General features: G+C 45.2%; 1 protein-coding gene across 2 annotated transcripts in view; it reads right to left on the bottom strand.

Annotated features, from left to right (window-relative positions):
- Window positions 1-14,232, bottom strand: part of LOC149440677 (NXPE family member 4-like) — a 36,739-nt gene extending 22,507 nt beyond the window's left edge. The window contains exons 1-4 of one of the 2 annotated variants that reach the window (XM_089658250.1): window positions 13,883-14,232; window positions 9,781-9,901; window positions 7,751-7,840; window positions 4,302-4,403 (exon numbers count right to left, since the gene is read on the bottom strand). In XM_089658250.1, the coding sequence (XP_089514376.1) occupies window positions 4,302-4,403; window positions 7,751-7,840; window positions 9,781-9,804 (216 nt within the window). In that variant the 5' untranslated portion in view covers window positions 9,805-9,901; window positions 13,883-14,232. The remainder of the gene's footprint in view (window positions 1-4,301; window positions 4,404-7,750; window positions 7,841-9,780; window positions 9,902-13,882) is intronic. The other variant, XM_089658251.1, reaches the window with a different exon arrangement.
- Between the last annotated feature and the right edge of the window lie 779 nt (window positions 14,233-15,011).

Below are 15,011 nucleotides of genomic sequence, written 5' to 3'. Positions count from 1 at the left end.
CACTTAGATTTATTAATTTTGGAGCGCGGTACAATATAGATATATGAATTTAAAGAGTAACGCCACTTTTTTGAGAAAAAAAATTCAGATTTAGTCATTTCCCTTTGGGATTAATAAAGTATTTTGAATCTGAAAACATTCTCCTCAAGGTAATCTATGTACATTGCAGAGATCTTAACAAAACTTTGTAGCAGATTTCTACCTCTTGTTTTTCTGAAGAAATTGCTGTTTTTTTGCCGAGTGAATCTGTATGGAATAACTTTATAATTATCAATCAGCTTCTGCATTTGCAGGGCTTTAATGAGGAAAGTGGCAGGGTCTGCATACCTTCAGATGTGATTTCCCTTTGGGAGTATCTCACAGAAAATTACATTTTTGTTGAAGGGATGCTCACAATCTGACTTGTATCTTAGTGCAGAATTCTGGGAAAATCAATGAGCCAATCACACAAGCAGATGACATTTCTGGGGGGGGGGGGGCAATTCTGTACACCATGTGTACAGAATGCCTCCAGGTTGCCATATTGTATTTCATTTTACAGAAAATTACAATGTTGCAGATCGAGAAGGAAACATCATTTTTAATAACGTTCAATTACAATATGACTTGTGTCAAACTTATATGTGCTGTTCTATTTTTTTTCATTTGCTTTTTTTTCCCACGAAAGTGGAGTTACCCATTAAAGTGGTTGTAAACCCATACTTACACCCACTGAAGTGACTGGCCTCCTTCATAGGTTGTACCTGATTATCTGCAGTCTCTCTTCTACATCTATTCCAAGTCCTAAAGTATTCAGTAAAAAGGGAGTGGAGAGCTGAAATTACACTCTGCCGAGCTCAGTGAAGAGAGCTCTGAGAGCTGATTGGAGGGAAAGGACACACCCCCCTTCATGAAGCTCACAGTTACAGAGCTGAGGCTGTTAATTGACTGGAGCTCCCTCCCCTGTCACCATTTTCTCTTGGTGTCAGGAAAACTTGTCAGAAGTGATTCATGATGATAACAGAGAAAAAAAGCAGCAGACAGAAGTGACACTTAGTGCTCTTGAGACAAATATACACTATAGAGGGACATGATTTGCTCATATTTCATGTCTGAGGCTTACAACCACTTTAAGGATTGGTAAACTGCAATATATTACTTTTTTGGGTGTTTAACCATTAGCCGCCCTGCCAATGGCCGTTTGGTGGCTTCAAAAGTGCTTCGGCACTCCGGGTGCACGCCATTTGGCGTGCTCCCGCACATGCGCAGTTTGCGCTAATGCAGAGCCACGCAGCGGCGCGATCTGTCACCGGCCGTGTACCTTGGACACGGCCAATGACAGATCTGAGTACCGGCCCCCGTTGCTCGTACCATGTGACCTGCTGTGACCAATCACAGCAGGTCACATTACAGTTGTATACAATGGATGGCTTCATTCATGCCATCCATTGTATACTAGTGCCTAGCTGTAAATGGTCACAGCTAATCACATGCACATGTCATGTGATTAGCTGTGACCAAATCACAGCTAAGCACAAAAAAAAAAAACCTGAATGAATCGATTTCATTCTGGTAAATGCTTGCTTATAGCAAAGTAATTCTTTGCTATAAGCAAATTGTGTAAAAAAAAAACAAAATACTGATCACTTCCCCAAAGTAGTACAATGTTACTATGGTAACATTGTACTACTTTGGTCATAGTAAAATATGAAAAAAAAAATCTTAAAAAAAAATAAAAAAAATGTAATAAAAAATTAAAAATAATAAAAAAAAAAATATATATATATATATTTTTTTTTTTTCATACTGTCACCAGTCAGTGTCCCTGTTCACCGCCATGCCAGTTATATGATGACGCTGTACTACACTGGTGACAGTATGTAAAAAAAAGAATAGTGAAAATAATTTTTTACATTTTTTTATTTTCCGAAAAATTATGCCAAAAAAAATACAACTTCAAAAAACTCGCCATGCCTCTTATGAAGTACGTCGGACTGTCTACTCTGCAAAAAGGGGTCATTTGGGGGATATCTGTACTGTTCTGACATTCTTGGACCTCAAGAAATTAGATTAGCTTCAGGATTGATCAATATTCAGATACAGTCATGGCCGAAATTGTTGGCACCCTTGATATTTTTCCTGAAAATCAAGTATTTCACACAAAAAAGGTATTGCATTAACACATGTTTTGCTATACACATGTTTATTCCCTTTGTATGTATTGGAACAAATATAAAACAGAGGCAGAAAAGCAAATATGACATAATGTCACACAAAACCCCAAAAATGGGCTGGACAAAAGTATTGGCACCCTTAACTTAATATTTGGTTGCACACCCTTTGGAAAACATAACTGAAATCAGTCGCTTCCTATAACCATCAATAAGCTTCTGACACCTCTCACCCGGAATTTTGGACCACTCTTCCTTTGCAAACAGCTCCAGGTCTCTCTTATTGGAAGGACACCTTTTCCCAACAGCAATTTTAAGATCTCTCCACAGGTGTTCAATGGGATTTAGATCTGGGCTCATTGCTGGCCACTTCAGAACTCTCCAGCGCTTCTTTGCCATCCATTTCTGAGTGCTTTTTGACGTATGTTTGGGGTCATTGTCCTGCTGGAAGACCCAGGATCTTGGACGCAAACCCAGCTTTCTGACACTGGGCCCTACAGTGCGACCCAAAATCCTTTGGTAATCCTCAGATTTCATGATGCCTTGCACACAGTCAAGGCACCCAGTGCCAGAGGCAGCAAAACAACCCCAAAACATCATTGAACCTCCACCATATTTTACCGTAGGTACTGTGTTTTGTTCTTTGTAGGCCTCATTCCGTTTTCGGTAAACAGTAGAATGATGTGCTTTACCGAAAAGCTCTATCTTGGTCTCATCTGTCCACAAGACGTTTTCCCAGAAGGCTTTTGGCTTACTCAAGTACATTTTGGCAAACTGTAGTCTTGCTTTTTTATGTCTCTGTGTCAGCAGTGGGGTCCTCCTGGGTCTCCTGCCATAGCGTTTCATTTCATTTAAATGTCGACGGATAGTTCGCGCTGACACTGATGCTCCCTGAGCCTGCAGGACAGCTTGAATGTCTTTGGAACATGTTTGGGGCTGCTTATCCACCATCCGGACTATTCTGCGTTGCAATCTTTCATCAATTTTCCTCATCCGTCCACGACCAGGGAGATTAGCTACAGTGCCATGGGTTGCAAACTTCTTGATAATGTTGCGCACTGTGGACAAAGGCAAATCTAGTTCTCTGGAGATGGACTTGTAACCTTGAGATTGTTGATATTTTGCCACAATTTTGGTTCTCAGGTCCTCAGACAGTTCTCGTCTCCTCTTTCTGTTGTCCATGCTTAGTGTGGCACAGACAGACACACAATGCAAAGGTTAAGTGAACGTCTCTCCTTTTTATCTGCTTTCAGGTGTGATTTCTATATTGCCCACACCTGTTACTTGCCCCAGGTGAGTTTACAGGAGCATCACATGCTTGTAACATTCTTATTTATCCGCAGTTGTGAAAGGGTGCCAATACTTTTGTCCAGCCCATTTTTGGAGGTTTGTGTGACATTATGTCGAATTTGCTTTCTTTCCTCCCTTTTTTTGTTTTGTCCCAATACACACAAAGGGAATAAACATGTGTATAGCAAAACATGTGTTAATGCAATACGTTTCGTGAGAAATACATGATTTCCTGGAGAAATATCAAGGGTGCCAACAATTTCGGCCATGACTGTATATCCCATAGTTTGTGAACTCTATAACTTTCCTACAAACTAAAAAATACATCCTAATGTGGGTTACTTTCACCAAAGACATGTAGCAGAATACATCTCGGCCTAAATTTATGAAGAACAATTATTTATTTGTAAACTTTTATAACAGAAACAAAGAAAAATGTGTTTTTTTTTCAAAATTTGTGGTCTTTTTGCTAATTTAGCAAAAAATAAAAACCCCAGTAGTGATTAAATACCACCAAAAGAAACCTCTAGTTTTGTGAAGAAAATGATAAAATTTTAGTTTGGGTACAATGTTGTATGACCGCGCAATTGTCATTCAAAGTGTGAGAGCGCTGAAACCTGAAAAATGGCCTGGGCAGGAAGGTGTAAAATTGCACGGTATTGAAACGGTTAATACCGCTTTAACTCATTATCTCCTTGAGACTTTTGATTATATCAAAATATAATGCTGTCCATTTTGGGGGGAATCTGCATTTTTCTACCATTCACCTTTTCTTGATGTGACATGCTGCAATCCTCAAAGACGAGTAATCAACAAATGAGCTGGCTACGACTGACTAACAATTGGCTCATTCTGATTTACCTGCGTTCCTGTCCAGCGCCAGAGGAAGCTCAGGAGAAAGACAAAGCCTATAATATACAGTATGAACTTTCTGTTGACTATTCTGTCAAGCGACAAGGCAACCTGCAAAAGGAATAAATATTTTCAGGTTTAAAGAGCATTTTTTTCATTCATCCCTAATAAAAAAAAAACTGCATGCAATGAAAGAGAGATTATTATTTCCTTTATCTTGGTTTCACCAGTCTATTATAGTTTAGTAGATTCAACAATTCAATAATATTTCATTCTTAAGTGGTTGTCATCCTTGGTCTACTTTTGAGAGCATTTGTATTCTTTAGCCAATCTTTAGCCAGTGTTGAGCTATGGTCAAAAATTATACCTGATAATGCTTTGTACAGGGGCAAACTGACCATTTGGGAACTCGGGCACTGCCCGAGGGCCCGGGTCAGTAGGGGGCCCCATGAGAAGCCCCTGGTACCTTTCATAGGCTTTTTGGAGTGTGGACGAGGACACAGGGGCCCCATGATCTCTTATTGCCCGGGGGCCCCATGAGTTGTCAGTCCGCCCCTGGCTTTGTATTGAAAAATACGGAATACTAATACAGTATAAAGACATTGTCAACGCTTCTACTGCAAGTGTGTGTAAACCCAATCACTGCATTTCCATCTTGGTTTTCATGATGATAATTATACCTAGAGATTCCACCATGAAGGTATTTTTGCAGGTCTTTCCTGTTATAGAGTGACAGGTGGTCCTGTCTCCCAATTGTTCTCCTGCATGTCCACCCTGCCACTTCTCCTGTGGACTTCCAATAAAGACTACAGGTAGCCATTTCCACACTTTACACTCACTTGGAAGTTAGTATTCCTTGAAGCCATCACTTTTGCATTGGGACAAGGTGATGATGAGGTCTACAACTTCCTTGTCTAAGAATAGTACCCAGTTTGCAGTGACGTATTCTCCATTGGTGCAATGTGTGGTAGGCACATGGGCCCCAAGGTGGATGGGGCCCAGGGGCGGACTGACCATTTGGAAACTCGGGCACTGCCCAAGGGCCCGGGGTCAGTAGAGGGCCCCATGATATGCCCCTGGTACCTTTTTCATAGGCTTTTTTGAGTTTGGGCAAGGACACAGGGGCCCCATGATCCCCTATTGCCCGGGGGCCCGATGAGTTGTCAGTCCGCCCCTGGTGGGGCCCACTGTGTCCTCTCACACTGCACAACAGCAAGTGTGGGGAAATGCTATTCACTTCCCACTTCTGTATCTCCGCTTTAGTTGTGCTTGTCCCTTCCAGCTACAACAGTGTTAAGGTCTGTGTTTGTGTTTGACCCACTGAGGCCAGAGGAAGAGCTTCTCCATAGCAGGGCTGTGGTTGGCTGCTGGACTTTGGCCCTCTCTACTGGAACAGAGAGCTGGAGCTGCAGAAAGTAACATGATGAGTCCAGAAAGAGGTGAAAACAATGGTAGGTTGTGCAGGGGAGAGCTGTCTGACTGTACTATGAGGCAGAAGGTCACTTACTTCTGACCTTTGAACTCTGTGTCACTACTGGCTCCTTAACTCTGTATCACTAAGTACTGCCCCCTGAATTTTGAGTCACTACTAACCACTGAATTTTGATTAACTACTGATCCCTGAACTATGATTCACTACTGATCCCTGAACTTTGAGTCGCTACTGATCCCTGAACTTTGAGTCGCTACTGATCCCTGAACTTTGAGTCGCTACTGATCCCTGATCTTTGAGTCGCTACTGACCCCTGAACTTTGAGTCGCTACTGATCCCTGATCTTTGAGTCGCTACTGATCCCTGAACTTTGAGTCGCTACTGATCCCTGAACTTTGAGTCGCTACTGATCCCTGAACTTTGAGTCGCTACTGATCCCTGAATTTTGAGTCTCTACTGATCCCTGAACTTTGAGTCGCTACTGATCCCTGAACTTTGAGTCACTACTGATCCCTGAACTTTGAGTCGCTACTGATCCCTGAACTTTGAGTCACTACTGATCCCTGAACTTTGAGTCACTACTGATCCCTGATCTTTCAGTCACTACTGATCCCTGAACTTTGAGTCACTACTGATCCCTGAACTCTTCATCACCCTTGCACTCTCTGTCACTTACCACTGACCACTGAACTTTACATATACAACACAGGTTTCTCTCCTGCCAGCAAAGACATGCTGCTTTGTATTTCTCTGCACAACAGAGAAATACAAAGCAGCATATTTTCCTAGTAAAACACACACAGCACATCATGTAAAAGCACGCAGCACACAGTTAACCCTTTGTATCTCTTTGCACAGCAGAAAGATACAAAGCAGCATGTCTCTGTAGTAAAACACACACAGCACACTGTTACCCTTTGATCACCCCAGATGTTAATCCCTTCCTTCCCAGTGCCATTAGTACAGTGTCTGCTTTTTATTAGCACTGATCACTGCATTAGTGTCATTGGGATGTCACTGGCTGTTAGTCAGTTCCCCCCCAGTGTCAGAATGCCCATCACAGTTCTGCAGTTCCGCTATAAGTCACTGATCGCCACCATTACTAGTATATAAAAAAAAAAAAAAAATTCCAGTATATGTACCTCCATTTGTAGACGCTATATCTTTCACGTAAACCAATTAATTTTCAGCACAGTAGCTAAATGGTTAGCATTTCCACCCAGCAGTACTCGGGTCATTGGTTTGAATCCCAACCACGGCACCACCTGCCTGAAGTCTGAATGTTCTCCCTGTGTCTGCTTGGGTTTCCTCCCACACTCCGAAGACATGCCGGTAAGTTATTTTAAATTGTCCCTAGTATGTCTATGTATGAATGTAAATTTGGGACTTTAGATTGTACGCCCCTTGAGGGTTAGGGACTGATGTGAATGTACAATATATGTAAAGTACTGCGTAATTTGACGGTGCTATATAAGTACCTACAAAAATTAAAATGTACATGTATTGGGAAGAAATTAAAATTTTTTACTGGTTACGTTTTATAGCAAAAAGTCAAAAATATATTTTTTCTTTCCAAAATTGTTGGTCTTTTTTTGTTTATAGCGCAAAAAATAAAAAATGCAGAGGTGATCAAATACCACCAAAACAAAGCTCTATTTGTGGGAAAAAAGGATTAAAACTTTATTTATGTACAGCGTTGCATGACCGCGCAATTATCAGTTAAAGTAACACAGCGCCGTATTGCAAAAAATGGCCTGGTCAGGAGGGCGGGGGGGGGAAATCCTCTGGAGAGCAACTGCTTTTGTTATTATACTTTTGAGTTGACTGAAATTATTGTACAATATCAGCATATCTGAAAGGTTAAACATAAGAACGTTTAGGTGATAAGGCTGCCCTTTGTTACAGTTCTCATGAGGAAATGGTTACCAGTCTAAGCAAATATTATGTCAGATAATTGCTCTATTATGTCTGCGTGATGTCTTTATAAAGTGCGGTATAACAGCCAATAGCTACCAGTGATACTTACAGTCTTAAACAGTCCTTGCCCCGTCATGCCTCCACAGTCCTTAATATATCTCATTGATGATGTAGGAATGGTACCCAATTCATATCCAAGCTAAAACGCAAAAAGAAACATTTGAACAAAATGTGTTTCACTTAACCCCTTCACGCCTAAAGGTAAAACAAATCTAAATGCCTAAGCACAATTCTGCAATGTTGACGTGTGTTAGTAAAACCGTACATATCGTCACAACTACTTTGTACATCCGGGTGGATTATACCACGTTTTATCAGGACAAATTGGGCTTTCATTTGGTGGTAAATGGTAATGGATATCTCCTAATTTTTTTTTATTATCAAAGGAAAACTGGCCCAAAATAGTAAAAAAATCATTTTTTTATTTAGCTGTGTGTTTCTTGTTACTACCATAACCTACCACCAAAGAACAACCCAAAATAAATTCTCCAGCTCTTGATGATCGCAGCGATACCATATATGTGTATGTTATTTGTTGTTTGTACCCGTAGTGCAGCCCAGAAACAATGGTGCGCATTTTGTTTTTGTCTTTTTTTTTTTTTACCTAAAACACACCGACACTAACTGACACTGATACCCATTTTTTTTAAATCCTGACCTTTGACCCTGACCTTGACCTAAACACTAACCATGGCACTGAACTAGATCAAACTTTGATCTAGGTATTTTTATTTCTTTTTTCTTTTATTTTTTAATATTTATTTATCTTCTTTTTTTTTTTTACAAACATTTTTTTTCTCTCTATGCCAGGAGTCAGAGAGATAGAATGTATCTCTCTTCTCCATTCATAGAGAGAAAAAAAAACAAGGGGGCTGGGCTGCACAGTGACTGATCACTGTGATAGCCAATTAGAGGCTATCACAGCAATCGTGACCCGGGACCGGGATTCCCGGGTCCCAATCGTTAGAACGGAACCCAATGCTCTCAGTGACACCGCGGTCTCCAAGTGGCGCGCTCCCAGCACAAAGACAGGTACGTGCCAAGCGGCATGCTCCCACTACAAAGACAGGTACGTGTCAAGCGGCGCACTCCCAGCACAAAGACAGGTACGCGCCAAGCGGCATGCTCCCAGCACAAAGACAGGTACGCGCCAAGCGGCATGCTCCCAGCACAAAGACAGGTACGCGCCAAGCGGCATGCTCCCAGCACAAAGACAGGTACGCGCCAAGCGGCATGCTCCCAGCACAAAGACAGGTACGCGCCAAGCGGCATGCTCCCAGCACAAAGACAGGTACGCGCCAAGCGGCATGCTCCCAGCACAAAGACAGGTACGCGCCAAGCGGCATGCTCCCAGCACAAAGACAGGTACGCGCCAAGCGGCATGCTCCCAGCACAAAGACAGGTATGCGCCAAGCGGCATGCTCCCAGCACAAAGACAGGTACGCGCCAAGCGGCATGCTCCCAGCACAAAGACAGGTATGCGCCAAGCGGCATGCTCCCAGCACAAAGACAGGTACGCGCCAAGCGGCACGCTCCCAGCACAAAGACAGGTACGCAACTATGCGGCCCCACGGAAAAAAGCCCAGTTCCGTGAGGCCGCATATTTGTGTGATGTCGGCGGGAAGGAGTTAATCTTACACTGCCGTCCAAATTAAAAATCAAATCCAATCTCAGTTATTAATATCCATAAATCAAAAAAGTGCAGCGCTTTCACAAATAATGTACAGTAATTGCCTATTGCCTATATATATATGTTAATAGAAAGTGCACAATGAATATAAAGTGCTATTAGTGCAAACCGTGCAATGTGCAATAAATAAATCTCTGTATGATATTGATCAGCAAATATATGATAGTTCAAGTAAAATGTTCATATTGCGTACACAATCAGGTAATAAGGTGCTATTATGCAATATGTGCAATAAGTGAAAATAAACTGTCCATAATAATCATATGCTCTCAAACCGAAATGCGAATTCAACAGGAATCTTTCTTCAAGCGATATAATCCTGTGCCAAAAGTGCAACGGTGCATGTGGTTTTAAAAATCATCCACCACTTCTTATGGGTGCGCACTCACCAGAACTTTGATGTATACAGGCATTGGTTACAATCTGTCACATCTGGGTGCAGGGGTAGCAGGGCAGTTTAGGGGTTACTCCAGCATCCTCACAGTACCGGTGGTACGTGCCTTCTTTAATCTCAAAAATAAAATAAAATAAAATAAACATATACTGTATATATATATCCCACTGATGCCCCCTCGGACGCCAGCATACTGCACCCACAGATTGCAGCCAGCCAGCTGCTGGACTCTACTCCCACTCTCCCCCTACAGAAGGACTCTAGTGGACTCCTCCACGGTGATATAGACTCTCCACATCACCTCGCCCTGACCCGTATCCCTTCACCTCCCCTGTCCCGAACAGCACTGCACTCACCCCAGCATGCCACCTGCACTTCTCCTCCTCGTTTTCCTCTCCTCCATCCCAAAAATCGCCTCCCTCTACCCGCCCACCCCCCCAAAACAGCTCTACATTGCCCCTTCACTTCTGCCCTCTCCCCACTACGGCACTCACCACCTCCTCCTGGTACTCCACTCCCCGGTCGACCCACGTGCCACCACTACCAGACCCACACGCTCCTGCACCTCCCATTCCCATGCCACCCTTCTCCTTCTCCTATCCGCTGGGGACATCTCCCCGAACCCTGGCCCCTCACCACCTCTCCCCCCCTCCAGGGACCCCCCTGCTCCCGCCAGCCGCCGCAACCCCCTCAACCTCATACCTGTGCACCTCCTCCCCACATCCATCCCCCCTCTCTCGGTTGCACTTCTGAACGCCCGCTCGGTTTGCAACAAACTAACTGCCATCCATGACCTCTTTATCTCCCGCTCCCTCAACCTCCTAGCCATCACCGAAACCTGGGTACAGGCCACCGACTCTACCTCCCCTGCGGCACTCTCTCATGGAGGTCTCATCTGGTCCCATTCACCAAGACTGGGCGGTCACAAAGGTGGTGGTGTCGGCCTGCTCCTATCACCGCTGAGCACCTTCCAGGTCCTCCCTAACCCCCCCTCCCTAACCTTCTCCTCCTTCGAGGCTCACTGCATCCGGCTCTTCTCACCCACCCCCTTAAGGATCGCAGTGATCTACAGGCCCCCCGGATCCATAGCCCGCTTCCTGGATGACTTCGCCGCCTGGCTTCCCTTCTTCCTCTCCTCTGAGCTACCGACCATCATCCTCGGGGACTTCAACATCCCCATCAACGACCACACCCCAGCTACCTCTCAACTCCTCCACCTAACCACCTCCTTCGCGCTCACACAACACACTCAATCCTCCACCCACATCAATGGGAACACCCTGGACCTCGTCTTCTCCCACCTCTGTACCCTTAACCACTTCACTAACACCCCCTTCCCTCTCTCCGACCACCACCTCCTCACGTTCTCCATCTCCCCTTCCCCTAACTCCCCCCCCCCAGTGCGCCAAACCATCACCAGCCGCAACCTCCGCAACCTGCACCCGGCCCCCCTCCACTGGGCTGCCGACCGCTTGCACGACAGCATCCTTCCACTGTCATGTCCTGACCTAGCCACCACCGCGTACAACGACTCACTATCAGCCACCCTAGACTCTCTGGCACCCCTAACCACACGCAACATCAAACCCAGACCGCTCCAACCATGGCAGAACGACCACACTAAATGCCTCAAACGTCGCAGTCGTGCGCTGGAGAGACTATGGCGCAAAACCAGGTCCCCTCATGCATTCTCCCTCTACAAATCTGCCTTCCTCACCTACACCTCCTCCCTCCACGCCGCCAAGCAGGCCTACTTCGTTGACCTGATCAACACCCTCTCAAACTGCCCTCGCCGACTCTTCTCCACCTTCAACTCCCTGCTCTCTCCCCCCCCTCCTCCACTCAGTACCTCACTTACCGCCCACGAGATTGCCACTCATCTCCATAGCAAGATTGACGCAATCCGCAAGGACATAGTCAACTTGCAGTCTACCTCCCCATCTAGCCTCTCCCCTTCCATCACCCTCTCATCTCTCCCCTCCTCTGACCTTGCAACGGCACTGCCCCCCACCACACCCAAGGCCCTGCCTACCGTAACCCCCCCATCACTGCACTCCTTCAGCCCTACTACCAGTGAAGAAGTCACCAGAGTCTTCTCAGAAGCCCGCCTCACTACCTGCCCCCTGGACCCTATCCCCTCTCAACTCCTCCGGTCACCCCCCTCTTCCCTCATCTGCTCCCTTACCCACATCTTCAATCTCTCCCTCGCTACTGGCGTCTTCCCCTCCCCCCTAAAACATGCGCACATCACCCCCATACTCAAAAAGCCCTCCCTGGACCCCACTGACCTCAACAACCTCAGACCAATTTCCCTGCTGCCACTCATGTCCAAGCTCCTTGAGCGCTTGGTCTACGATCGCCTAAGCGCCCACCTAACTGACAACAACCTCCTTGACCCACTACAGTCCGGCTTCCGTCCCCTACACTCCACCGAAACTGCCCTCCTCAAAATCACCAACGATCTACTAACCGCCAAAGCCAAAGGCGACTACTCTGTCCTCCTCCTCCTAGACCTCTCTGCGGCTTTTGACACAGTCGACCACCCCCTCCTCCTTAATAAACTACTCTCCCTTGGCATCAGAGACACCGCTCTCTCTTGGTTCTCGTCCTATCTATCCCAACGCTCCTTCAGCGTTTCCTACAACGGCGCCACCTCCTCTTCCCTCCCCCTCTCTGTTGGGGTCCCCCAGGGCTCTGTCCTTGGACCCCTTCTCTTCTCCATCTACACCTCCTCCCTTGGCAAACTCATACACTCCCACGGCTTCAACTACCACCTCTATGCTGATGATACTCAAATCTACCTATCCACCCCTCACCTCACCCCCACATTCTCCGCCCGCATCACTCACCTCCTAAACGACATCTCTGACTGGATGTCGCTCCATTTCCTCAAACTCAACCTCTCCAAAACCGAGCTTCTCGTCTTTCCCCCTTCCCGTGCCCCCCCCCCATCCTTTCCATCACTACCAACAACACCACCATCAATCCCGCCCAGCAAGCCAAGGTCCTTGGCGTCATTCTGGACTCAAACCTTTCCTTCCAACCTCATGTCAAATCACTCACAAATACATGCAGGCTCCACCTTCGCAACATCGCCAAAATACGCTCCTTCCTTACCCCAGACACCACTAAACTACTCGTTCACTCCCTGATTATCTCACGCCTTGACTACTGCAACTCCCTCCTCATCGGCCTACCCCAGTGCAAACTCTCCCCGCTTCAGACCATCCTGAACTCAGCTGCCAGACTCATCCACCTCACCAGCCGCTCCACCTCTGCCACCCCCCTCTGCCTCTCCCTCCACTGGCTCCCCATTGCCCAACGCATTAAATTCAAACTGCTCACTCTGACCTATAAAGCCATTCACAACACTGCCCCTAACTACCTCACCGACCTGATTCCCAAGTACCACCCTACCCGTACCCTTCGCTCTTCACAGGACCTCCTTCTATCTTGCTCCCTGGTCTCCTCCTCCCACGCACGACTGCAAGACTTCTCCAGGTCCTCCCCCATCCTCTGGAACTCACTACCCCAATCCATCAGACTGTCACCTTCCCTCCTCACCTTCAGGCGCTCCCTGAAAACCCACCTCTTCAGGGAAGCCTACCCCACCCTCACCTAACAGCCGCTGCCCTTCCCTCCTCCTACCACTCCATCCCCCACAGCCGTTTCCTCCTGTACCTCTACCCCCTCCCTCCTAGATTGTAAGCTCGAAAGAGTAGGGCCCTCTTACCCCTTGTGTGCTGTTTGATGTTACTGTACTGTTTCATGTATTGTCCCCCCTCTATTGTACAGCGCTGAGCAAACCCTTTGGCGCTATATAAACTCGATAAATAAATAAATAAATAAATAAATATATATATATATATATATATATATATAATGTTTTTTGGGGTTCCAAGTAGCTTTCTAGCAAAAACAAAAAATTTCCATGTAGGAGAGAAGCGTCGGACTGGGCTTGGGAAGCGAGTCGTTTTTTACAGTTCACAATCTGTAGATTTTCAGCAGTGTTCACTGACCATGCTGCAGATCGACTCCAATCAGATTTGCCCATCGCTAATGCTTATCCTGACTTCACTACCTTGCGGGGTACTGACCTGGAACAAGTGTGGCAGATGAGAATTTTTCAGATCAGGATGACACCTTGAAACATGCAGCTTTGAAAACGACCAGATCTCTCATCTCAGCTCCAGCAGCTTCTCGATAAACCAGACACAGTTGGATCCATCAGTCAAAATGTAGCAGTGAGCAATCTTACATTCTTAAAATACGGACGCCACAAGTTTTTATAGTGTTCCATAAATAGAATATATAATATCAGGGTTTGGGGTAATGAGCTATGTCACTGAGAAAGTATGTAACAGAAATCCTTAAGCCCAATAAATGACATTTACAGATTGAAAAGGACTAAAAAGTCGAATCTCTTGCGAAATGCATGACGGTGTGATTTCCCATCCCTGATCTGTGCCTTTCTGTACCATGATCTTGTATGAAGAAGTCTCCTGTTCTCCTTGTATTGTTTCCTTTGTGTGAAATCCCTGGTGATCCTTAGGCGTGTGCAATTCATTTAGTTACGAATCGAAATTCAGATAAAATGTTAAGTATTCAGAAATTCGGATGTAGCTGAATTTCCAAATCTTAATATTAACGAATTTCAAAGAAATATATATAACAAAGAGAATTATTTGAATTTAAATATGAATTTGAATAAAAAAATGCATTTAGAAAATTATTTGAAATGGAAAAATATTACAATATATAGTAGGGTATAAAAGTGAAATAGGATGATAATTCCTGCTACTAATTCCTATAATTAGGCTGCTTTATAGAACAGAATAAAATAGAATAGAACAGAATATAATAGAATAGAATGGAATAGAACATAATTAGTCAGCACAGTGGCTAAATGGTTACCACTTGCACCCTGGCAGTACTAGGGTCATCAGTTCAAATCCCAACCACAGTACCACCTGCCTGGAGTTTGCATGTTCTCCCTGTGCCTGCATGGGTTTCCTCCAGTGTACACGAGGCTTCAAATGGAAATCTTGGTAACCATTTAGTCAGCATGCTTATACTGATTTGAAATCTATTCCCTTGAATAAAGATGGGGTGTACAGAGGGGAGCTGTAGATGGTGGTGCAGAGGGGAGCTTTGGATAGGGGTGCAGAGGTGAGCTGTAGACAGGTGTGCAGAGGTAAGATGATGACAGGGGTGCAGAGGGAAGCT

This window comes from Staurois parvus, unplaced genomic scaffold, assembly GCF_062004578.1.
Source record: "Staurois parvus isolate SC_StPar_1 unplaced genomic scaffold, SC_StPar_1.0 ptg001060l, whole genome shotgun sequence".
NCBI lineage: Eukaryota > Metazoa > Chordata > Amphibia > Anura > Ranidae > Staurois > Staurois parvus.
Note: the sequence above shows the minus strand (reverse complement) of the source record. Positions and strands in the feature narration are given on the sequence as shown.